At 26.9% G+C, this 27,578-nt stretch overlaps 1 protein-coding gene across 1 annotated transcript in view; it reads right to left on the bottom strand.

The window, feature by feature from the left end:
- LOC136082387 (fibroblast growth factor receptor 2-like) overlaps positions 1-27,578 on the bottom strand; it is a 261,248-nt gene that overhangs the window by 230,160 nt on the left and 3,510 nt on the right. Inside the window, exon 2 of the mRNA XM_065801557.1 lies at positions 12,851-12,906. Within this exon, the coding sequence (XP_065657629.1) occupies positions 12,851-12,905 (55 nt within the window). The 5' untranslated portion in view covers position 12,906. The remainder of the gene's footprint in view (positions 1-12,850; positions 12,907-27,578) is intronic.

Below are 27,578 nucleotides of genomic sequence, written 5' to 3' on the forward strand. Positions count from 1 at the left end.
TCAGAATTATCTTGTTCTATGTCGCTAAACTATGGTTTTGAAAAAAAGGCATTTGAATTTTCAAAAGCCCTAAGAATGTTCAAAATAAACTTTGCACCAAATTTTTTTATTATAAAATTGTAAAGGTCAATATATAATACCCTTATAAACCATTTTTAGAAAATTATTGTGTATTTAGTGTTTAAAAAAATGATTTTTGACTTTTCAGATAGAACAAAGTACTGACAAACTTTACAAAATACAAAAATTGTATAATGTTCTATGTCAATTTCTTTGGATTTTTTTAATTATAGTTTGTCTAAACATGCACATATGTCTTATTTGGAGAATGTTTTGAATGTATTTCTTACCAAGGACGGATACAAAGATGGGAGTATCCCCCTCCCCTCCCCCCCATCTTAAGAATTATCAATCTTCAAAATATTATTGATAGAAATTAAAAAAAAAAAAAAAATACAAAATATGATTTTGCAACATTTGAATTTTTGGCAATAAAAAGTTGATTATATACACATTTAAAATATTTATTAGTAAACTAATTTATAAGCATTTTCTACGCTCTTCGCGTGCATCTTATTTTTGTTCAATATGACTTTGATGCTGAGCCCGTTCAAAATCATTTAAAGTACCATCAGCACTTTTGATTTTAAAAAATTTGCACTAATTACACCTATCTTTTTTTCTTTGCCAGAAAGAATTATAGAACTTAGTTAGAAAAATGATCAAATGAAACAGTGGTTTTAGCTGAAAAATTTTTTTTTGGTCATATAACCCCCTCCCCCCTAGGACAATGACCTGGATCCACCCCTGTTTTAGACATTATTTGGTTGTGTTCAAGTAAAACATTTTTTATTTCATGAAACAATTATATTAAGACATAAAAATAATTAAGAAAAGTACATGGGAGATGCACATGAATTACTAAACACAAAGAGTTGCCATATAATTTCTATCAATCTCAGGCATGTAGGGCATCATTTTTTTAATATCTTCATACTTTTCTTTTAAAGTAAGTGGCTTTTTTTGGTCTGAATTGACAGTTTTGGTGCAGTTATGGGATATGCTGAAGATTTCTTTTTTCTTAATGATTGGGCACCTGCAAAAACTGAGGTGAAGCCGTCTGCATGTTTTGTTTTAAATGAAACAGTAAAAGGATGATTGGAATAGTATTTTAATTGCTTTACTTGAGTAAAGGGCACTTTGGTAAAGTTATAGCTTTTAGCTCCAGCTTGAATATTTAAAAAATCAACATCTTTCATCTGCAGGATATTGAAAGGTCTCTGTCGCCTAACAGACTTTAGTATTCTGATCAGACCCAGTGGACAGTTTTTTTAATTTTTGGTCAATGCTGCTATGAACCGCATCAACCTCTTGAACACAGCCATTTCCGCTGGCAGAAAACTTTTGAGTGATAGATTCAACATCAGGATGAGCATTTAAAAAATGCTTTATTGCCGTGCTCATAATACTGTTTCTATTTTGCGGAACGCAAGAATCTGACCATAAAATGAGGTTCTTAAGTTGTGGATCGGTGGTAAGCACAGATTCTAAAATTCGTAGAATTGCAGATGCCAAATCATTTCCGGCTCTGCCAGATTGGCTTTCAGACCAGATACAACAATAAACATCTTTATCTAAAGAAAGATGTGCTGTCATGTTATAAACAGACAGCTTCCTAAGATAAAAGAAGTTGGATATCTCAGCCTTGGAAACTGTTAAAACATTTTGTAAATCAAAACAGAGAACAGGATGTACTGACTGTCTGTCTTTTTTGCGCTCTTCGCGTGCATCTTCTTTTTGTTCAATATGACTTAGATGCTGAGCCCGTTCACAATCACTTAAAATACCTTCAGCACTTTTGATTTTAAAAATTTCACACTTATCACACCTATCTTTTTTTCTTTGCTGGAAAGAAATATTGAACTCAGTTAAAAAAATTTCAGAGTATAAGTGCTTTTTAGCCGGTTGAAATCGTTTTTGCTGACAAAAGTCTTCGTAAAGCTCATACAGTCGACTAATAGAAAATTCAGACTCAAATTATTTTCTATTTGTATTAGCACGGCAATAGTGCGAGTCTATAACCGGAATACTATATATGTGTTTCCTAACGCCATCTCTGACCGCGTCAGGAATTTTCTTTTGTGTATGTTTACCTTGTTTTCTTGGGGTAGGCGTGTTTGTATCTGTTTGGAAATGTTTATAAAAATATGAAATTCTTTGTTGGCTTATGTCAAGAGTATTTAAAAAGAAAGGTTTGCAAACTCTGATGGGAATCCCTGCCAGGTGAAAAAAGTAGGCAAATGAGTATTGCCGCCTCGATGAAATTGCAAGTGTTCGTTTAGTTTTTTTCACAATACGTGTTGTATTTTCACTATAAAAGTGTGCTTTGAGGTCATCATTGAGTTCCCAAAATTTTTTAAATAGTAACTCCCGTTGCTCTTGCGGAAAATAAATGTGGCATTTAAATTTACAGTTAGAACAGTCCTTCTCATTATTGATCTCTCTCTTCTTATCACTTTATTCCTGCTTTTATACTCCTGACCAGCTTGACGCCTTTTTTTATTGACATTGCATTTCCAGCTATCTGGATTTCTGGTTCTTTTACGTCCAACTTCTTTTTTTGTTGAGAGTTGCTCTATTGGCACAACTATTTCTAAATCCGTATGTAGTAGCTTATTGTGGAAACTTGAATTGACACTGTAGAAATAAAAAGTATAATCTTTAGCTACATTTAAAAACAACATAATATTAAAAAAAAATCCAAAATTAATGACAATTGGAATTTCATAAGCATCGTAATTAGCAGGGTAATATAAGTTATTTTTTTACAGTTAGGAAATAAATAATATAAAGAATTTAGTCTTACTTAAAGACTTTGCACAATATATATATATAGTTATTTAAAGGCACAATATATATAGTTATACATATAGTTATATATATATAGTTATACATATAGATTTATAGTTAGTTAACTACTAGTACTGTGTATGAGAGCTAGTCTTAAGTTATTTTAACCCTTTAATGCACGATATTTATATAATAGTTGATAATGCACGATATAATAGTTGACTATTTTATCGTTAAAAGAACATAAAATGGAATCCAATTATCGGAAAAATAAAATTTTCCTTTTTATTTTCAAATTTTAAAATTACCATAGTAATAGAAACTACTTACGAGTCGGTAATTAAGTAATTCAAAGTCAACTGTTTCTTTTGTAACTAAACCAATAAACTTACTTGACGACATTTTGAAAATATCAAAATTAAAAGTCACGTGACTCTCGCTACAACATTGATTTGCAGATTTGGGCATTAGAACATTATAATACTAAAATGTTTTAAAAAAGTGAAATAGAATAAGATAAAACTAACAAAATACGTAAAATTGTAATTAGAACAAAGTCAAATTGAATAAATCTTGACGAAGCAGAGAAGATAATAATTTATTGATAAGTGGAAATAATACATTATACTTTTTTAAACAATAAAAATTGGTTTTTGCAAAAAAAAAAAAATTTGTATATGTATATATATGTATATATATATACATATATATATATATATATATATATATATATATATATATATATATATATATATATATATATATACATATATATATATATATATATATATATATATATATATATATATATATATATATATATATATATATATATATATATATATATATATATATATATATATATAGTTAGTTAGTTAGTTAGTTAGTTTAGTTCTATATAGTATATATATATATATTTATATATATATATATATATATATATATATATATATATATATATATATATATATGCAATTTGTAAAATAAAGCCTTCAGTAACGTTGTTTGTCTCTTCAGTTTAATAAAATAGTCTGTAGAACAATGGTATTCATATTTTTACCTATTACATTCATATTATAGTAAACAAAAATGTTTTATAAAACTTTATAAATATAGCCTGCTATGTTTTACTAAATTATTATTTTTTAATATATTTATGCATATACTTTTTTTGTATAACTAAGCAGGTGGTGTATCCCAGCCAATAGATCAAAGAACAAAAACTTAAATAATTGCTTCTCTTAGCCTTATTAAATGTGTAGATGAAATGCGGAGAAGATTAAAGATCATTGCCACTAAAGATATATTCAAAACAACCTGCGTCCTATAAGAATTCTCCCATTTTATGCAATACAAAAAAAAGGCAGACAAAAAGTTTTTTATCAAAAAATAGTCCAATTTAATGTTTAAAATATTCGTGGAAACCATTTTCTCCAACCTAAAGCAAAAGCAGATAATTCTATATCTTTTATATTGCATTTTGTGTGTTAGGCAAATGTTAATTTCTAAATGTTAACATACATAAATTTGAGATTCTCAAATAAATAAATAATTATAATTTATTTCAGAAAATCAGACATACTTTCACTGTAAAAAATAGATCAATAATAAGTATTAATACAAACAATGGAGTTGAAAGGCAGAATAAAATATTTAAATTTACTTACTTAAAAAAACATCAAAGTTCGTTTTTATCTTTGTGCTTACAATACTTATTGAAGAGCACTTTCCAGATTTATTCAATAGGTAATTTTTGATTTAATGTTACTGCATTTCTTATAACGTATTAGAAGTTTTTTGTTATGAACACATTTCTATGGATATTATTTTTACTTTTTAGATTTTTTAATTATTACAATAGTTTCATTTAGAAAAGAGCAGGGAATATAGAGACAGTTAAAAAGCAAATGCTGATTGAGGATAAACTTATCAAAGTGAACACTGTTTTTCATAATTTTCCTAAAATTTATTAATATAAAATGAAAATACAAAAATAAAATTTCTTAAAAAAAGTTACATTAACCAAATTAACAAAACTCTAGGCAAGCAAAATTTTTACATTTTAAAAGTGGGAGAGGTAAAAGCGATGAAAAGCGAAGTTATTTTTTCATTTAAATATGTCCAGACCATAAAATTTCCAAAAAGTAACTTAGCCATACAAGTTACACTCGCATACACCCATACACCATATAAGAAAAAAAAAAAACCTAAAAAACTTTTTCTGTTTTGTTATAAAATACTTTTAAACAATCAAACTTAAGAAATTGTTCTAAAAATTAAGTAGGAAACAACGAGCATATATTATCAAATTGTTAGTCACTGCAAAAATTAAAATTAAACAAAAAATATTATGGATAACATAAATCACACAAAAAATATCGGGAAAATATTTGGTAACATTTTTTTATTAGGTAGCTTAGCATCATGCCAATGTTAAAAAAATTTAAATATATCGTATGTATCAACTGATTTTTAAATTCTAAGTTCTTTTATGAAACTGCATTTCATCCCATTTTGAATGATTGATTTTTCGCATATTTTTTACCATTAATTTTCACATAATTTCTTACCATCGCTGTTTACGTTTAATACTATTAATATTCAAAGTTAAGCTAATAAAATATTAGTTTTTTTTATTACTAATATCGCTGTTCTAAATAATGAAGATATTATTTCAGATTAAAAGTAATATCATTAAACTGTAAAACAAAATGGTAATAATATATTCATTTATATAAGAAACTTGTTGTCTCAATATTCCCCACAAAAGCAATTCTACTGAAATTAAAATCATTCAAAAAGGTCATTTCCAGATACTTTTTGAAACCAGATTCTAAAAGGGAATAAAAAATATTGTAAAAATAACATCAATTTTTTGTAAATAAAGTAAACTCGTAGTAGTTGAAGATAAATCTTTTTTCGTTGTATCGCCAAAGAAAATAAGCAAATTTTATTTTTTGCAAACTTGCTAATGCATATTTTTATTGATTTTTTAGTATAATTAAAATTAAATTTTTTCTTACAATAGTTTACAATGTTTTATCAAAACAAAATTTCAAAAAAAAATTCTTAGCTGAGTTATAAGGCTTCAGACATAACTGTCGCGTTATGCCCCACTGTCTCAATATGGTTTGCTCTACCCTAAGTAAAACAATTTTTCTTTTATTAGTTATGCAGTAATATGAAGGAACTTTAAATTTCATTTATATCATTTATTCTTTCAGGAATTATGTGTTATATGATTTTGTAATAAACGTTAAAGTTTGTTAGGCTGAAATCACAGAAAAATATTTTTTAATCTAAATACTGTGAGATTAATACAAGATCTACTTTTAATTACTGTTAGTGTAGCTCTTACCTACTATCTTTTCTTCATCATAGACCATGATACTTTTCTGCATCAAAGACCATGATACTTTGTAGAACATTGCTTTCAAAAAATATCTCTTGCACAACATAATAAGCTGTCTGAAGTTTTAGCCAATGACCTGGTAAGTTTTTATATACATCTGTTGCAATTTCTGGGGATTATTTCTTATATTTTCTTTGGTGACTCAGTTAAAATGCCCACCTGCACTTGCCAGGATTGGATAAAAACGGGGTATCTATGCAAGCATGTCTTTGCTATTTTAATAAATACTTCTCATGTTATTAGTACACTCTGTCAAAATTATACATTATTTTACCACATTTAAACTTAGATAGTGTAACAGTATTTACTGAAAAAGCCATATCTGTTTATCTAAATTAGCCACTGTTAACAGAAAAATAAGCAAAAAACAGAGTATTTCATTCTAAGAAGACTGTATCAGATAAATTTTCGAAATAAATTGGTTTTACATCAAGGCTGCAGCAATTGGCGTCGCCATGAGAGGGGAAGGGTATGGGAGGAGAGTCAGCCCTCCCCTTTTCCTCAGATTGTTAAAAAGAGAAAAGTTGAGAATATCCTTGCAACGATTTGGGACAGTTGAGAAAGCATAGATCAGATTGTATAAATGTAGGAGTATCAAGTAAAGAAAAGGTAGTAAGCAAAAATACAACAAGGTAGTAAAAAATAATAATAAAAATTTAAAAGCGTTGGATTTGTTTTGCGAGCAAATAAACATCTGTGTTTCACCTATGCACAAAAATTTTTAAATACTTAAGCTTGAGATTATATAAGAGATGTACAATCTTAACATGAAATATGTCAAACCTGTTGTATATATGGCTGGAGCCTCATTTTAATTTTGGATCTCCTGGTTTTAAGTCAGAAATCTAAAAACTGCATCATGGCTGCTCGAGTGATGGTGAATAAAATTTATTAAAAAAGTGCCAACTGTATTGGTTGTCTTTTAACAGCTGTTGTTATTTTTCTTGCATTCAACTGACTTTTTTGACCATTGTTTTAAATTTAACTCTTAAAGGAATAACAAATTGCAAAAAAAAATTCTATAAGAAACTTATTTTTCCTAACAAATTTCTACTTGTAACGCAAGAAATGCATTTTTAAAAAAATAAAGTAAAGTTATTCACCAAATGGTTCTCGCGTGTTTTTTTAACAAGTTGCTTCATGCAACCGCTACTATGTAGGTGTAATTAGAAAAGAAAAATAACAGAGTTAAAGAGTAAGGAATCAGTTGACAGAAGACTTGAACAATATTAGGTTTTATGAGTCTAGAAAACATGAAGATAGGAGAAAGTTTCAAGTAGTTGTTGTGAAAAGGTGAAGAGAGGTTTAAGCTTAGCAAATAGAGCAGTAACAGCTTTATTTGCCCCTATATAGAATACTGTTGTCATATTTGGGCATAATTAGAAGAACTAGCCCAAATATGACAACAGTATTCTATATAGGGGCAAATAAGAGATATGTAGAGGTAGAAAATGGAATCAGGAGTAAGAAAATGGCGACCACGATAACAAGAGGCAACCTTAACATATATCAATTTAGCAATCAATTGTATATATGGCTTTTATTATGAGTCATTAGTGAACGATAATTCAAGAAGACATAAATAAGAAGGCTCAGTAAGGGGATAACCACTTATCAATATAGGAATGTCAAAAGTATTGCGACTGTAATTTGAAGTGATTAACTACGTTTTGTTGGAGTTAAAATTTACAAGCGACTGCAAGCCCCAATTTAATCCAAAAGTGAGATCAGATACAAAATCAGCTGGCTCTTCTAATCAATGAAAAAAAAAGTCTTTTATTTTTAAGAAAATAGTATAAAAGTGAGTTATCAGCAAACAGAGCAACTTTAGATGTAAGGTTTTCAGAATGATCATTAAATCAGAAAAAAAATCTACAAGTGCTGGCCTTCAAAGATGACTTTAAATTAGAGGTTAAAAAAAAAAAGTTATTATTTTGAAAACTTTTCCTAGTACACTACAAAAAGCTATCTAATAAAGTAGACCAAAATACCAAACTTTATCAAAGGCTTTAGATATATCATAAACAATTGCTCTAGTCTTGCAACTACAGAAGAAAACTTTAGATAACTTGCTTGTTCTTAGCAATATTTATGATTTTTATCAAGATTAATGTATATAGTTAAGTATTAGCAAACTATGCCACCTGAAAGGAAAGATCATTATTATAAAAAAAAACTCCATTTAGTGTCATGAGAAAATCGTCATTAAAAAGGTAGAAAAATAACTTGAAAAAATTAAGACTTTTTTAAATTATTATTTTATAGGCTTATTCTCATTCTCTTTTTATTCACAGGCTCTGTGAATAAAATTTTTATTCACAGGTTCATCTCATTAAATAATATTCTGAGAATATTATTTAATGAGATGAACTCCTGTTAGAAATTTAACATACTTTAATGTAAATGGTACACCATTTACGTCCCAAAACTTAAATATAATAGAACAATAGAAGTTGCATTTGTCATCTAAATTTAATCTGATAAGCTAAGGTTTTGTAGTAATATATCAAAACTGTACTTTTATTTATATTTAAATAGTACAAAATTAATGGCTTATTTTTAGGATATATATCATAGATACTTAAGTATAAAGACTTCAAAACTTGTGTTGTGTAATAGATCTCAAATGTAAGTAAAGATGTTATCAAAATTTGAAACAGTTCATGTGATAAGGAAATTAGTTGTTTATTGAGTATAAGATGTTCAAAATGGTTTAGGATACTTTTTTTAAACTACTGTTTTTTAAATTTATTTCCACTAACTTTGAGTAAATTTTAATGTAATTGTAAGTTATTTATTACTTATATCTAGTATAAGTGAAGAATTAAAGTGTTACAAATGTTGTTTCTATTAAGTATTTTTAACTTTTTTCAATCTTTCTAAATAGAAATGCGTATTAACAAGAACAAAACTAGTTCGTAACTAAAAGCTCCGTTTATTGGTGAAGAGTCGTTTTTACACTTATGATATATAAAAGAAAACATTAAGGCTATGTTAAAGCATTTAGAAATGGAGATCAAAATACAATACTTGGTGCAAAAAGTCTTACGCTGTGTTTTTAAATGTTTTATTTTATTGAAAGCTATACTTTTTATCGTATTTATATTATTGCAGTTTTTAAAAATGTAGATTAGCTTCTTTTAAAATTAGATAAAATAAACAGTTCTTGCGACCTTTCAGTTGACTTTGTTATTGGTGGCGTGGTATCAACACGGAAAAACTCTCTTGTCTAAATAATGCACTGCTAAATTTGACTTTTAAATTAACTTTTTTTTGAATGCTTTGTTAAATTAAACAACCAGAATTTTTTCATTGCAAACATTATTTTATTTTTATATTAACCTCCATATGCCATCATTTTTAAAAAAGTGTCTATTTTAATAATTCACTGAACTGGCAAGGCTGAAGATATTTTTGTTAACATTTAAGTTGCTGGTTGTTAGTGTAACAATAGCGTATAACTAACTTATTTTGAAAATTAATCAACTCTGTTGTGAAAATTTTTACTTTAGAGAATATGTCCTTTTTATTTTATTGAAAAATTAGTTAAAATAGTTAGCAGTCAATTTTCTGTAGATTTTTAAAAAATTATTCAAAAGTTGGAATTTCTCTTTTGTTTTTAAATTTTCAAAGTAATTAACTTATTATGTCCAAATATATCCAGGCTATTTTTTTATATAGTATAGTCATAGCAGTAAGGTACTTAAATATAAAAACTTGGCTGACCAGGTCTGCAGTTTAATTTTAAACTGAGTGCATTCTATTACAAAATTAGAGTTATTTAAAATATGGCTAAAATATAAAAATTTAAGAATAAAATTTTTCTGATTTCTCAAAATACTTCTGTGGAACTTTATTCTAATAAAATATAGTACTGAAGACGTAAATAGTAATTTGAAAAGATAGTACAACTAATAACTACAAGCATACCCGCTAAATTTAAATATAAGTGTAATACAACTAACAGATTGATAACTTCTAAATTTAAAATAAAAATTGATTTAAAGGTAGTAACTTGTTATTTAAGATAAGTTTGCATCGGTCCTCTGCTTCTATAACATATAAAGAAAGTTGACCAAAAAAAAGTTTAAAGTCTCAACTATTAAAGACAAAACCTCAAGCGATATTGAATAAAACAACAAACCGTAAGTTTAAAACACAAATTGGTGGATTAAAAATGCACCCTCTATTAGCATTTTGCAAGTGCTTACTTGTCATAAATATGTAAATCTTTTTATATGAAATGTTTCTGTTTCTTATGTGTTTTTTTTTATGTTTATGGTTTGTAGTTGGTAGTTATATTGTTTACAAAGTTTCAGAGTGTCGCGACTTGGTTTGGTTTACAGAAAGAGTGTTTTCCTTGTTAGCCAAGTATTGTTCTTTGCGTAATGTGACTGCTACTTCATCTGGTGCAACAATTATGTTATTAAACTCACTTATAACTAATTTATTATATTGATTGTTAGCTTTTATGGTACTTTTTAACTTTTTTATATAGCTTTGGGTGCTTTTAAATACTTTTTGTAACTTTTTTTAACTTTTATTTATTTTATTTGCCTGTTTTTAATTTCCCAATAAGTTTATTTTATAAATATTTTTAGTTTAGTTTTTTCATAAATACTTTTCTCTGTAAATTATCGGCTGTGTTTTTTCCATTTGTTTTTTATTTGTGATTACTATTCATTTCGACACTTTTTTTTACTTTCTACGTTACAAGAGTTTCTTGTATTGTTGCTGTTTACTTAATTTTTAAGTTATATATTTTTTTTAGTTATTATTGGTGTAGTTATTGTTTTAAAATCTAGATTTATTTTTTTTAATATAATTTTTTTTTTTGTTTAGTATTTGTTAGTGGTTTTTTGTTTATATTTTGTTAATATTATTTGCTAATCGTTTTAGCTGATATATCATAATCTTATATTACTTATTTAGTTTTCATTTTTATTATGAATGTTATAAATATTAATTAAACATTGTCAATTTCTTTTGTCTATTATAACTGTTTTTTATCTCACAGTTGGTTGTTAGTTAATGTCAATTTTTAACTCTTTGTAACTTTTTCTCATCTGAGTATATGATATTCAGTTTTTGTTTACAAATCTAAAAATGGTTTATTTTTATTACAATTTATTACTTTGGCTATCGTCAATCATAATATTCCATATTATCATTATTTTTATCACCAATATTACTATTATCATTATCATTGTTATTTTTATTGTTGCTATAGTTATTATTATTATTATTTGGATCGTTAATATTGTTTGATATTATTTTCATTAAGTTTTTACTTTGAATTAGTTTCAAACTATATCTGAGTATACTTGATTATTATACCTTAATCAAAATTTGATTCAATTGAACCAATCAAAAGATTGATTGGTTGGTCTGCCAGTTCAATTAACCAATGTAATAAGTCAAGTTTAAGTCAGAATAATAAGTATGTTCTTGTATCAACTTATATTTAACTTAATAGTTTTATTGTACTTTTAATTTTTGTAATGTAGCTGCAGCTGCTTCTTCCGTAACAACTAGTAAGTTGCTGTACTCACTTTTACATTACTTATTACATTGAAAAGTTGTTACATTGAATAGTTTTTGCTGTCTAAAATAAATATTCGCTCGGCTCGTGGAAGTTGTTTAGATGCATCAATAAGTAGATACGCAGTAAAACCGCTGTTTTAGGGCCCTTCCTTTTCGTACAGGCTTTAATTCAATGTGTTTTTTTAAAAAAAATCCTTCAAACTTTTGTACGTACTTTATGAAAAACCCCTTCTCGTTTTATATGTAGGTTTTTACCTTAAGGTTTGTGCCAAGAGAGCATATTTTTGAATAACTTTTATATTATGTTCACTAATCTATTTTAATTTTTATGCTTAAAATAAGTTTACATTATAAACTTTTTAAATTAAAAAAAAAAACAATAAAAAGAAGTAAATTTGTTTAAACTAAAACACAAACAAATCTATTTTAAAAACGTGAGATGATTGAAAACACACCTGTTAAAAAAAATAAACTTAAAAAGAATTAATCAAGACTTGTTTTCAAAAGAGTTTTGAGTTCTTGACGTTTATTATATGTCAACAACATCAATAATTACAATTTTTAACATGAATTTAATATTATATATTTTGCTTTATATATATTTGTAGACCTTAACGTTATTTATTTTATGTTGAATTTATTATGTGAATCTGATTTATTCAGAATTGTCTTTCATAGGGCGATTTCTGAAAAGTGCATAAATTAATTATTTATGAATTATCAGTATCAATAAACGCCCCATGGTATATTTTCTTTTTCAATGTTCATTACAGTTCATATTTTAAAACCTAACTATATTCCTAATTTACACCAATCCCCCTCTCAACAGCTCTGCCTATTTATGCGCATTGTAAACAATCTTTAACCGCAGTTTAGATTAATTAAAAAGAAAAAGATAAAAACAAAATTCGCATTTAACTTACAAGCGAAATAGAGTTCGTGTTAGACATAGAAAAGTGTTCCTGTTTATCTGAAAACCTTTGCTGATAATAAAAATATATTTATGTTTTTATTAATAACTTCAAATAAAGACAAAATGCTCACCACTAGCATTCAAAAATGTTATTGCATAAACAAGTATGAATACCGAGTTCCTCATCCTAAATACATTAAAAGCTGTAAATATACACACATATATATACATAGCGTTTGTATCTGAAATAATGACTTTTTTTATAATTTTTTGTTACTTTTATGAGGCTATAGATGTATATAAGATGCAAGTATTTATCTTTTTATCTATAGTAAATAAGTTAGATAAATAAAATAAATCATTTTAATCTTTAACCTTATATAAACTAAAGTAAATTATATATGTAATGTAACTTAAACTAGTTTTATAATATTGCTTATTTGCTTAACAAAAGTTTTATTTTAGATTTTTTGCTTTAACATGTGTGGAAGATCCGCCAAACGAAAATTAGGTTCAGACTCTAATGTAAAGAGCTTGAGAAAAAGAGAAGAAAAGAATAAATAAAGCAGATAAAGAAAATCAGTCTGTTAATAAACAAATAAAATCTGATAGAAGTAATCGTGCCTTAGCCGCATTGTTGATTGTAAATAGTCAACCATCGTGCAGCGAAAGCATAAGCAATGCTTTATTAACAAGTATAAGTATTAAACGATATGTTAAAGAGATTAATGAAATTAAACATAACTTGAAAAACAATAAACTTGGTGACACTGAAAAAACTTACAGTTCGGTTATAAACTTTTTTCATTGCCAAACCGAAATCAATTTTAAGCCCAAAAAAAAAGAAAAATTACATTTTACCTGCATTTATTGCTATAAGGTATTACATGAACCACTAGGTAAAAGTGGTAATTTTTTTAAGCATTTTAATTCCACACAATGTAACGGCAAAGACGATTTTATGGCTTGGAAAAAAGCTTATGATGATATAAGTCTTGATAATGATGATGACTCGTTGTTAGATGACAATATTATGGATCTAACTAAATATGTAATGTCATCCAATATGGCAACACAAGAGCTAGGTAACATTCATCTAAAAAGACTTTTAGAGCGTCATAAAATTAATTTACGATGCGAGAAGTCTTTTGTCTATAATATAGTTCCTATGGTAGTTGAAAAGATAAAAAAAACAATCACCAACTGCCTTAGAAAAGCCAAAACTATTACATTATTAGGTGATATCTGGGATAGCCGCCAGCTGGCTGATTTTTTTGCCTTTTGTTGCCTGGTTACCTTTGCTGATTTCAGTAAAAAGCTAATAGTTCTTGGTCTTCAACGAATGAGTGGCCCACATAATGCTGAAAATATTATATTGTTTTCAGAAGAAATATTAAATCAATATGATTTCGATAAATCTAAAGTTGACGGTTATGTGAGTGATGGTGGTAAAGCTTTTCTTAGAGCTTTTCCACAAATGCTCAATTATGAATTGGAAAACGGCAATTGGATTGAAGAAGACTTTTGGGAAGAATTGTTTGAGAATGACGACAGTGATGAGAATGATCAGGAACTGAAAGATTCACCTGAAAACAAAATTGAACCTGAAATTAAAGAATTGCTTACTCAAGAAATAAATCCAATCCAAAATGATATTAAATTCAGCAAACAATCTAATGAGATTGATGCTAAGATTGATGCTACTGGAATTGATGATGCTGATATTTATGAATTTGGGGATCATAGTATAGTAGATCAATTAGAGTTTGAACTCGGCAGCAGAAAAATACCTCGTTTTGCATGCACAAAACACAAATTTAATATTTCTATACGTAATACTGTGAGGTCATGCAAACAATTGAAAACTATTTTGTCATTGCTTTGTTCATTTGCTAAAAAAAACTCATCAGACAATTCAAATTGCCCGAATCTTTCAACAAAGTAAAATAGATTAAGAAACTAAAATTTAACTCATTGGTCATCAAGCTTTTTAATGTTGATTTGTTTTTACAAAGCATATAAAAAAAAAATTGTTTTGAAACTATTTAATGTCCAGTTACTCAAGCAGAGATTGAATTCTATCATTTTTATCATTGATGCTCCCAGCATATAGATTTACGCTTTTGAATCAATGAAATCGCGTACATATTGGTGACATGGTACCAAGTTTACATTTATTAATCATGCAATATGAGGAAATGGCTATAAAAGATGATAAAAAGAAAAAATTTTGCGAATTGCTGATAACTAATGTAAAAAACAATTTGAGCATGAGCTTAACTCTGCTGTTTATGCAGCTGCTGCAGATTTAAATGTTTCTAAACTTTATCTATGGTATCAAAGACCGATTGCAAAAGCCACAGTCAATTTGGGACTAAGTTCATTAGTAAACTTGGCATTTGAATTTAATAAAAAAAACGAAAAAAACAATTTGACAGCAAGTGGTTCTAATAATAGTTTCTCTTAAAAAAGTGTTCCTGACGATGAAGCCTTTGATCAGTTTTATCAAAGCATAGAAAAGCTGACAAAAAAAGGAATAACTTTGTAAACATTTCAAAAAACCATAACTTCACCAACAAAACTCATTATGATGCATTTTGGTTTGAGAAAAGAAAAGAATTGCCATATCTTTATAATGTGTGTCTCATGTTTTTTAACATACCGACATCCTCCGCTTATGTTTAACGTTTTTTTAGCATATGTGGTGTAGTTAATCGAATCAGAGCCGGCAACATGACCGATGAAACACTAATAAATCGTGCCTTTTTAAAAAGTGAAAATAATTCTTCAGTTGTTTGAAAATTTTCTTCATTACTTTTGTTTTTGTTTATGAATTAAAAATACATTTTAGAAAAATATAATTTTTTTTTCTCTTTTATTTTGTGTTTCTGTTTGTTCATTATATAAAAAACAATATTACTTTAAGAACAAAATTATATTTCACACTAAAAAAAAAAACGCAAATTACTCACAAAAAAATGCGTATTATGAGTTGTGTATTGCGTATTCTACTCAAGAAAAATGCGTACTATAAGTTGCGTATTGAGTATTATACTCAAAGAAATTGCGTACGTTGAGTTGCGTATTGAGTATGATATGAGTAATATACTCAATACGCATTACGCAAAAAAAGTGCGTTCTGATGTATGATATATATATATATATATACATATATATATATATATATATATATATATATATATATATATATATATATATATATATATATATATATATATATATATATATATATATATATATATATATATATATATATATATATATATATATATATATATATATATATATATATATATATACATATATATATATATACATATATATATATATATATAAATATATGTATATTTTTATGTATACAAATATATATATTTATATATTTATATGTATATAAGTGTATATATATACATTTATATGTATATAAATATATATATATATATATATATATATATATATATATATATATATATATATAATTATATATATATATATATATATTTGTATGTATATAAATATATATATGTATTTGTATATATATATGTAAATATATATATATTTATATGTATATAAATATATATATATATATATATATATATATATATATATATATATATATATATATATTTATGTATATAAATATATATATTTATTCGGGTGAGTTAATTTTTTTTTTTGAAACATGAAAATAAAGCTGCATTTTGTTGTCTTTATTAATGATATGTAAGGAAATGTAATAAAAGTTTGATTTAATTTTGCCAACTTTAACTTGAGTTTTACTATGTCGGGTTAAAATGATGCTATTTTACAACAGTTGCATATTTGCAGGATAAAAGCATAAAGATTTAGATTTTTTGATGATTCATGTTACCATTATTATATTAATAGTATACAGAACTTTGCAAAAGTATAGAGCACCTACGAAATATAAGACAAAAAGCTGTTAGTGTTGTTTGTTGACTTCCAATTAACATGATCCTGCACTTCATTATAAGATATATACTTGTATAAATTACGTTTAAATAAAGTTTTTTTTTTTTGTTTTAGCTTAATTAGGTAAAATTGAAAATAAAAATGGCTACTGTTAAAACACCAAATGAAACTGAACATGGTATGCTTGGTCACCTAGACCATTCCAAACAAATCAACTGCCAACTTTGGTTGATGTTTTCAAAGCATATGACTATTTATTAAAAAATAACAATTGCGCAAGTGTTACTGAAAGAGCAACAGTCACACCTAATGATATTAAAGCAATGTACAACAAAGTAAGTATTCCTACCTTTGCAGTCAGCAGCTTAGTTATTTGCATAAAGAGAGTAATTAACAAAGTACATGAGCTTGGTAAGTACTCTGATTGCAAGAAGTCTTCTGCAACATTTAAATCAAGTTTACAAATGTTAGACCAACAATTTGGTATTTATCTGTGTAAGTGTTTTGATAATGGTGTTCGAGAAAGGTCAGCTTGTTCATATACACAGCCAAAAAATTCCAACACTTGATTGGAGGATCTGGATAGATCAATAAATGGTACGGAGAATGGTAATAAGAAAAGTAGACAAAAAAGAAACAATTAAGCGGCAGAAGAGAGAAAAAAGAGGATAAAGCATGCAATTTACCGATTACAGATAAGGCATTGAAGTTTGATAAAGAAATTGATCCAAATGAAACATATTGCAGTAATAATGAGCAGTCAAAATCAGATGAAAAATTTTTGCAAATTGAGTCAAGCTATGAAGTGATATCTAGTGATAATGAGATTTCAAGTTATGAAGAGATCAAGCTTTACAACAATAAACAAAATCCTGAGTTGTGAAAGGCCAAGGATAGGTGTAAAGTCAGTAACAGGGATACTTGCCTAATAGCAAATGCCGTACTAAAAGTATTAGATCTTGAAACACCAGAGAATGCTATTAATCCAGCAAAACTTCGTAGTCAGAAAAATATATAGAGGAAAAAAGATGTTAATCAGCATGCTGCTGAAATCCAAAAAGCACTTTGCATTGAATTTGATGGGAAGCAGGATGTCACTTTTGTTAAAACAAGTGGCGTCCGACAAAATTTTAAAGAAGGACATTATAATTGACGCATGAGCGCCACAAAGTAGCAAGCACATGTCTTTAATAAATCAAGCATCAAGCTTGATCCAGAAGCTTGATGGTTGATTTATTGTCATTCATAAAGATGATCGGCTGGTCTTTTGCAATTGCAACACCACCACCGCTTTTATGAACTGTTTCTAAAGATGATCTTGAACATTTTTAGTTTCTCGTTGATAGCTTGAGTGGTATTCAATGCCATTCTCAGGCAGTTGAACGTACTGTTAAAGATATCTCAGCAACAACTATGAAAGTTTTCGGGCACAAATCACGACATGGAATGATTTTGGAGTGTCATAATTCTCGTACAGATTTACCGAAAATTGACTCTAAGTTTAACTTCTTGAGCCAAAACAAATATCAAATAACTAAAAAAATTTGCTGTTATGTGTTGCATACTAAACTCTGACTTTTTCTCCTTCAACAAATGCTTGCATTTTTAAATTTAATATAACAAGATGTCGAGTAATAAAATATAGCATTAAACCACGTTTACTCACGTGTATTTACATAACACGATTTTACAGTAATTTTAATTCCCAAAGTTGCGGATTCAAAACACGCTTCCATTATAATTCAAAAGAAGTTATTTTCATGAGTAGAATGTAATGCAACATTTTAGTAATGTTTCACAGCTCAAACTTAACATTTACATGTATATATATATATATATATATATATATATATATATATATATATATATATATATATATATATATATATATATATATATATATATATATAGATATATATAAAGTGATGCAGAAGACATAACAATATCAGATTTTAATTTGTTATAAAAATACTCTATGCAAAATTTTACATCAAATATTTAGCAGATAGGTCAACAAATAGATATTTGAATCCAACTAGGGTTTCAGGAGTACTGAGAATCCATTAAGTTAACTTAAAATGTGTAAATTCAAACTTATATACAAATAATGCTTTTTTGATTAATACTCCTTTTTTTTTTAAATTTTCATTTCGTTTTATGTTTTGCTAATAAAATAAATACAGATGAATTTTACATTGTAAATATTAATAAAAAAAATATTTTAAAAACAGACGAGGACTCAAAGAAGATATGGATGAGGCTATATCACCTCAATCTTTTCATAGAGCCCCTTAATATAATAAAATATTGATATTCCAAATTATAAAATGTTCAAAAAGAGTTATAAAATTCCATTAAAAATATAAAAGTAATAAAATAAAAAATATATAAAACAAACTAATGATATAATCAAAAAGTAAATTATTTTTACAATTACAAAGATACTTTGCAATAACTATATTGCAACTTCAGGTATTTAATGAAATAAGTACAAACATATAAAAAATATTTAATAATTGTTACAATAAAAAGTACGTATGTTATTAGTATCTGCTGAGAATATTAAGAAAAATTTATTTAAATAAATTTACAACATTGTTCCGGAATTGTTTTTCCGCAAAATTAAAAATACGTATTTTTGCTTCGAACTTAAACGAGTTTAATGATTTTACCATATTTGCATTAGTTTTTCGATAAGATTTCCATAACTTAAGTCCTCAATATGCTATTCAATACTGTCTATATTTATTTATTTTCTTTGGCAGTTTTAAGGTATTTGATCGATTTGTTCTTCAGAAATACTTTCCATTTACATTTTTCTCAAATAAAAATTACAAATAAAATTAGCTGGAGTTAGGTCAATAATATATTTGTACATGAATATTAGGTGCTGATAAAAATTTTTTTTTGTATACATTAAATATTTTCATGTTTCTCATTAAGGGCTTAGTGTGCTCCCCTCTTTTTTTCTGTAAATAATTCTACACGCATGTTTTTGCAAACTATGTATTTTGATTATTGCGAACTAGCCCATGACATATTAGCATTGTAATATTAGCAAGTTTATATGGTTATGTATTACCCCATGTAATATTAGCATAGTTAATGAAACAATGAATTAAAGAAAAGTATATTAACTTTTGACAAACCGTAATTACATATGGAAGAACTCGGTAGATCAGTTTGGTACATTGTTACATCTGACCAATGGTTTTACTAGTTTTTGATTGTAAGTATTTAATATGGGAAAGCCAAGATAAATTATTATCAATAAGCATTCCTAGAAACTTTATATAGCCTTGCTTTTTTATTTGTATATTGTTTAAAAATAGGCTTGGTAATTTAAGGGGAAGATTTTCTTGCATTTTTTAATGAAATAAAGAATACTTTGTTTTTTTAACGTTTAATGAGAGTTTATTTGCCATTAATTAGTCATTTATCTTATTTAATTCAAAATTCATGTCTGCATAAAGTTGTTCGATGCTATTGTTGAAAATAAATAGGTTTTTATCATCCGCAAATTTAATTGGGTTTAACTTTACTGATGCATTATTTAAGTTATTTACATACACTAAGAATGACCAAGTATCAATCCTTGCGGCAATCCACACGAGATTTTAAGTATTCCGTATCCTTGATTTAGAATATATTGTTTTCAATCCCTGAGGTAACTTATAATCCAATAGTAGACCTTATAAATTACTCCATAATGCCTTAACTTTTTGGACAAAATTAAAAAAATAAAACGATCAACAGTGTCAAAAGCTTTTGAAAGATCGATAAATATACCCAAAGATAATTTGTTTTTGTTTTAGACATTATTTCTTTAATCAACTAATTCAATACAAGCTTATTCAGTTGAAAACTTTTCTGAAATCCAAATTGTTTTGAAAAAAAGAAATTGTTTTTAGTAAAATGATCAAAGACTCTTTTGCAAGTTGCACGTTCAAATATTTTTGAAAATACAGAAAGCACTGATATAGACCTGTAGTTGGAAACGTTAGAATGATTATCATTTTTATAAATTGGAAATACTTTTGCTAATTTTTTGTGTTATATTTGTTTGGTTTGAGAGCATTTTATAAGTGTTTTACAACAAGAAACTGATATGAAATTAAATGCCTAATAATTCATAGAGTCTAAGGGTGGAATGCAAGAAGCGAACTTGAGTCAAGTTCGACTTGAACTTTACATTGTAACCAATAGCGGCAGAGTATGGTTTTTTTTCTCAAAAAATACTCAGCCGCTATTGGTCACAAAATAAAGTTCAAGTCAAACTTGATTCAAGTTCGCTTCTTGCATTCCACACTAAAACTCTCAAAACAAAACTGTTATAAACTGCATTTAAATTAAATTTTATAAATACTAATTTTTGAAAATAAAATTATAAAAAAACATCGAACTATCGTAATAAATAGAACTGACAAACCTTTTTCCGAATCAATTGATGTCGGTGGTATAGTTATTAGGAGCATTATAAAATTTGACTAAATTTTTTGTAGGTTTTTTCGTATCATCAAAAAAAACCCATTTCATTTATAACGTTTTAATGTCATACAATAAATCTTTTTTTTTTCTTCCACTTTTTAAGGAATTTCAATTCAACTAACATTTGTAATGGCAGCATTCAATTTTTAATGAAGCGTAAATTAAGATGTAGCTGATAAACTTGGTTCGGCCATTAAAGACGTTTCGGTACCATTATTAATGGATTTTAATATTATTTTAATATATTTTAATATCTTTAATATCAGCGGAAGTCCTAACACTATCAATAAATAGCTTAGAATAATAATAATAACAATAACAAATAATAATAATAACAAATAGCTTAGAATAATATATATTAGAATAATAATAACAAATAATATTAGAATAATAATAGAAATAATATTAGAATAATAATAACAAATAGCTTAGAATATAATTTGTTAGCCCTAATTTAAAAAACTGATTCGGAAGGCAATAGTTATATAGAATCTATGTTTAATTCGCGTTTATAATTTGATGAATTATTTGAATATTTAGATAGCCAACTAAATTTTTTTCCTGTCTTTTGACAATTCTCTGTTGCACCTATTGTAGCATTTTATCCAAAAATCAAACTTTCATTTTGGGCAAAACATTTCATATAAACAGTAATAAACCCTTTTTATCAAATTGGAATGCGTTTCATGGGCTAAGCCTTTCATTTCCGAGTTATATTGTTTGTAGCACCGTTACTTCAGTTTGCACAACTGATCATTCCTCTTTCAAAATATTGTTAATAACATTGTTTTTAAAATCCATTAATGTTTTAAATATACATGTTTTAATGCAATAAATTACTCAAACATTGCGAGAAGACTTTTTCACCTAGTCTTTTATTCCCGCATTAACTTGAGTTCTTTAATGTATTCAATTTTTACGGATTTTTGTTCAGTTTCAATTTTGAGTGATGATTTAGGAAGCATTCGTACAACTCTTCGGACCTTTTGAAGTGCTTCTGCTATACAAATTATGTTTAATAATTCATTACTGAGCTCAATATTTTTTAAGTTAAATAAGTTGTTGTTTTGGCTTGACTGTAACTAGTTACACGTTGTAACTTGTCTGTGGTTATTTTATATTTAAGGACTCTGGAACTCACATTTGTTCATTGTAATTTATTGTAATTATGTGTTTATATTAGAATGGTCACCAATATTTTACAGTTTTGGTTTGTGTCCCAGATAGATCAACTTTTATTATTAAATTTGATTTATAAATTGGTTATTTATTTAAATTTTATATGTTTTCAGTTGCAACATAAAAAAAATAAATATTATGTTGTAAAATACAAAATATAAAATTTGAATAAATAAATATTTGATCTATCTTGGACACAAACCAAAGTTTAAAAATATTGATAATTTAAATGCCTTTTATACTCTTTATTCTTAATTTTTAACAAAATTCGCTACAAAAAAAAAAAACGAAGTAAAAGCACTCAATTTCCAAGTCGTAATATTTTTCTTATCTTTAAAAACAGTAAAAGAAATGTGAAAAAATTTTACCAGGGTTCTCGGAAAATTTCATTAAAATCCCGGGATAACGGGATGATATTTCACTTCCAGGATCCCGGAGTCCCGTTTGAGAAGCCGTAAATCCGACTTGCCTAATAAAAAGAGAAATAATCTGTTTATTGACGTATTATAAAAGTGTCTGCAAAAAAACTGACAGAAAAGCATTAATTTCTACTGTTAGTGATGTATTAGAGGAAAAGAGCAGGAGTACCACCCTCACTAAAATACGGTGTTGTAAAGAAAAGAAATAGACTGTAATATTGAATGGAAACTGTACATCATGTCCTTGAAATTAGATGTCAGCTTAGTTAGGCCCTGACATTCGTTTACTTAAAAGATTTCAAAAAACCTGGACTAATATTGATCAAGCTTCATTCGATAAATTAGATAATTATCCACAAAAAGTAAAAAAAAGAAATCATAAAACTTAAAGTAAAAAAACTCAAACAAGATCAAACTTGCGGCAATTGCAAAGAATAATAGAAACTTTCACTTTACTGCTTAGTGGTACTCCAGAAACTAGAATTAAATTGAGAAAGCATTGGACTTATCACAGAGCGCGCTGGTTGGCAATTTATGAGAATCTGGCTCAATAGTAGGTTCAAAATTACAGCTATGAAAGAAAAAAAGCTAATAGAAATTTGTCTGCTTTCTCCAATGATAAGTTTGCCGGTTTTCTGGAATATGCATTAAGCATTAGTTCTCATTTGCTAACTTCGCAGTATATGCTCCACAAAATGATATCAGCCTTTTCAAGATTCTTGACGACTACAAAAGTTAAAAATAAAGAAATAACAAATATTGCATTAGGCGAATTCAAGAGTCATTTTTGGTATTTCTCCGAAGATTTGATTTGATTGGCTTTCTTTGATAATAAAGTCTTTCACACCAAAAGTAAAATGAAGGATGCTATTACAGAACCAATAGATACCAAAACTGTTGACCCTAAGCAGCTTGAGGATTTTTTAACAGCTAACACAAATTTTTTTTTAGTATATTTAGATTGTCTTCAGCATTCTTAAGCAAACCATTAGAACATTGGCCTCTTGACAAGAGTTATAAAAAAGCATATAATATTTTGAAACATATGAATGTAATAATGATATTGCCATAAAAGGAGTGAATTTAATTGAAGATTTTAACATATTAATTGCCAATGATGAGTAGCAGGAACAATATTTGTAAGAAGTTGTATCAAGTTATCGGACGAATCTTTAAGGCAAATCTAAGACAAGTATTTTACCTTTGACAGGAATATAAAACCCATAGTATAAGTTTTAAAATGCATTATATTATAAGATATCTTTTACAAATTTCTCTTGTTTTGTACTTTGTTTTTCAGGAAGTAGAAAAAAGGAATATGTCGTTTATAGTTCTACTAAGGAATCTCCTTTAAAAAATAAAGTAAAAGAGTGACGCTTCTGCTCCTCCCCTTTGTCGAGATATTCCGCAATATTCTAAAATATGATTTTACTTAACTTTTTGAAACTTTTCTATTAGGCGGCACACCCCCTAAAAATTATTACTGTAAGCTAAAGTTTGATACTGACAATTTTTATAACAACATAAAACAAATAAATTTCTCCATTACAATGTATACTCAATAGTAAACTCCATTATTTTTGGGTTTGACTTTTAGATTAGGGATTGTCTATATATTACGCAAGCTAAATTTCACTAATGAACAAAACAAAAAAGATAAATTTTCTTTCACAGACTCGTAGAATAAACAAAAAAATCAAAACAGCTCATTACGTTTAATAAAAATTGCCACCTAAAATCAATTTTCTTTTTTAAAAATAAATTTAGCGCTGCGGAATTTATGGATGATCCCTTTGCGTTTCATAATCTATTGTTTTTTAATGGTCTAAAACCTTCTTAGTTCTGCCTTTTCTATAACGTTGCGTTCAAACGTATGTAAGTGTAAACGTCTCCAGAATATGTTGAGTTGCAGGCTGTATAAGGATCAATTGTGTATAATAAATCTATAAAAATGAAAAAAGTTTTGGATTTTACTTTAACAAGTAATAAAGTTTTTTACTATATAATAAGTTTTTAGCTATTAGTATTGCTATAATTATTATAGATATATACTATAATAAAAATTTTGCAAAAAACATTGGCTATAAATACAGCAAGATTGAAAAATAATAAAAATTTATTAGGGAAAGCCTTTAATATCCCGAAACGACACTGATGACAGCGTACTAAACCACTGAGTTATCAATAATATGCATTTAGGAAAAAAGCAAAGATAATAATAAATCTCTAACAAGCTGTAGGTTTGCCGAAAAGGTGCGCATGTTATTTTTTTCTGCTTTTAAGACAACTTTTCAAAATGAAATATTTTACGTAAAAATATTAAAGTAACCAAATAATAGGTATAGAAATAATCGACGATAAATGGACAAGTATAGAAAGGGTAGGTTTGGTAGAGACCAATATTTTTTGTGTCCAGAGAGTTAGGGATATATATGAAAATTAAAAGTTAAAGCTTAGTGTTAAAAAGAATTATTTATATTTATATTTGTATATATATATATATATATATATATATATATATATATATATATATATATATATATATAGTTGCAAAACACATTAAAATCAAGTTAATTTGGAAATGATATTTCCTTCGCCTATTTTTAGTAGAAAAATTTTTTTAATTAGCCAAACATTTAAATACAGAGAGGTTTTTAGTGTATAGATTGAGAGATAAGCTTAAAACTTTACTAAATTCAAGGTTTTAAGCACCCCTAGAAGTGTAAAAACCAAAAAACTGGCATTTTCGGAGTTTTTATAGTTGTCCACGTAAATGATACATTTCCACCTCTTTTTCATGTATTTTTTTTAATTTTATAAATAAGCAAGTATTATTTTTTTAAATACTATTACAAAGATTATATAAAATGCCTTAATTAAATCAATAAAACAATAAACTTTATGTTTTTTAGATAAATAAATTAAATGTAATTTGGAAATAAACAATGAACAATGGAGAAAAATAAGCTGGTAATAAAAAAAAATTTAAGATATGGAAAAGCAGTTTAACAATGTGTTACGAAACCTAAGAATGTTATTGTGTCTTTTGAACAGGCCTATTTTAGAGCTTCCAAATACTAGTTGCCCACAAATGGTGACATTTTAAGAAGATATTGGCATATTATTTCCTTCAAGCAGTTAAGGTTCAAGCCAACAAAATCAAATATTAGTTGCTCCGTGGAGAAAGGAAGGTTTCAGCTAAAATGTCAACGTCTGGTGTAAAATGTAAGATAGGTATAAAACTGTCGAGTCAAAGTAATAGTAAACATATGGTGCAGAGCGGGTTTTCAAAAAACTTCTTTATGAAAAGTTGGACCATTAGAAATAAGATAATAAAGCTCAACAAAAAATGGAGAAAACAAATAGATCTTAAAAAGTAAGATCTTCACAATATGTTCATAATACATAACTTTTTTTTTATTTTAACAGTCAACCTCTTTTAAAGTTGTAAATGTGTCTTTTTTTTCATTTCTTAAGCTGCAAGTTGTGTCCTTTTTTTTTCATATTAGGTTAAACAAAACCGACTATAAAAAAACTTTAACTGAACTCAAAAAAAAAAAAAACTTCAAATGAAAATCAAAGTTGATTGCAACAGATCACCTGATACCATCAAGGAGAACATTGAATTCTTAACCGACCAAAACTTGACTAGAAATATGAATATAACGGAAGATATTGACATGATTTACCCGAAGAGAATTTAACGTAGGAGTGATTTAGACAAAAAACTTGAAATGTTTAACGGATAAAAATTTTTATGAAAATCATCTTGTCTCTTATTTTGATACAAAATCAATAAATTTTGAGTCAAATTTATCTAATGGTTCTTTTTTCAATGTATCTAGTGAAAAAGATAAAAATTTCTCTGTGCCGTTGACAAGAAAAAAAAAAGAATCTGATGAGCCGGACCTGACAATATCAGGGAACAAATTAAGAAAAGCAACAGGTGATGTCGCTACAAGATTTCATTTAAGCGTTAGAGGTCATACAGTAATTTTTTCCTCAATTCTTATGCATGCAGGGCATAATTTGGAAGATATTATTTTTTCAAAATCAGGAACCCACCGAAAAAGATAACATACCATCAAAAACAAAGTAGAAGAAAATAGAAATAGTTCTAAAAATGCTATAATTGGTAAAAAACTCTTTCTTGACTTTGACGATAAATTTTAAATGCGATCTTTAAAGTGATAGTACTGTTAAAATGGAAAAGATTGCAGTAAGCGTGACGGTTCCTGAGGATAATAATAATAGTGATATACTGCTAGGAGTGTTCCAAGAAAATTTATGTAAAGGCAAAGACCACACAAAACAGAAAAAAGGTAATAGAATTTTTGAAATTAAAAATAACATTTTCGCTGTTTGTACTGACACAACTGCTCACACACTGGTGCACCCAATGGAGGAATCGAACTTTTAAGTAGGTATGTTGTCAGGAAGCACATTATATAGCTTTTATGTCTTCAATACATATATGAGAGACACATCAGTCATTTATTGTAAGCACTAACAGGAAAGATTAAGACACAAAAAACACAACAGTTTTCAAATTTAATTTTTTAAAAAATTGACCTGAAATTTTCAGGAATGCAATAGAGATATTAACTCATAAGACAGATTTAATTTCAACATTTTTAAAAACAATTCTTACATGCGTCAGATTGCACAAGAATAATCAGGATAATGGCATTTCCTATGTAATCTAAAGGTTACTTAGGAAATGCCAAAATCCTGAAAACCTTTTCCAAGATAGACTATGTTAGATTATGTAAACTAGGTTCTTTCTATTTGGTTAACGAAGAACCAAATTTTTTACCTTCAT

The sequence above is a fragment of the Hydra vulgaris genome, chromosome 07, assembly GCF_038396675.1.
Source record: "Hydra vulgaris chromosome 07, alternate assembly HydraT2T_AEP".
In the NCBI taxonomy this organism is placed as follows: Eukaryota; Metazoa; Cnidaria; class Hydrozoa; order Anthoathecata; family Hydridae; genus Hydra; species Hydra vulgaris.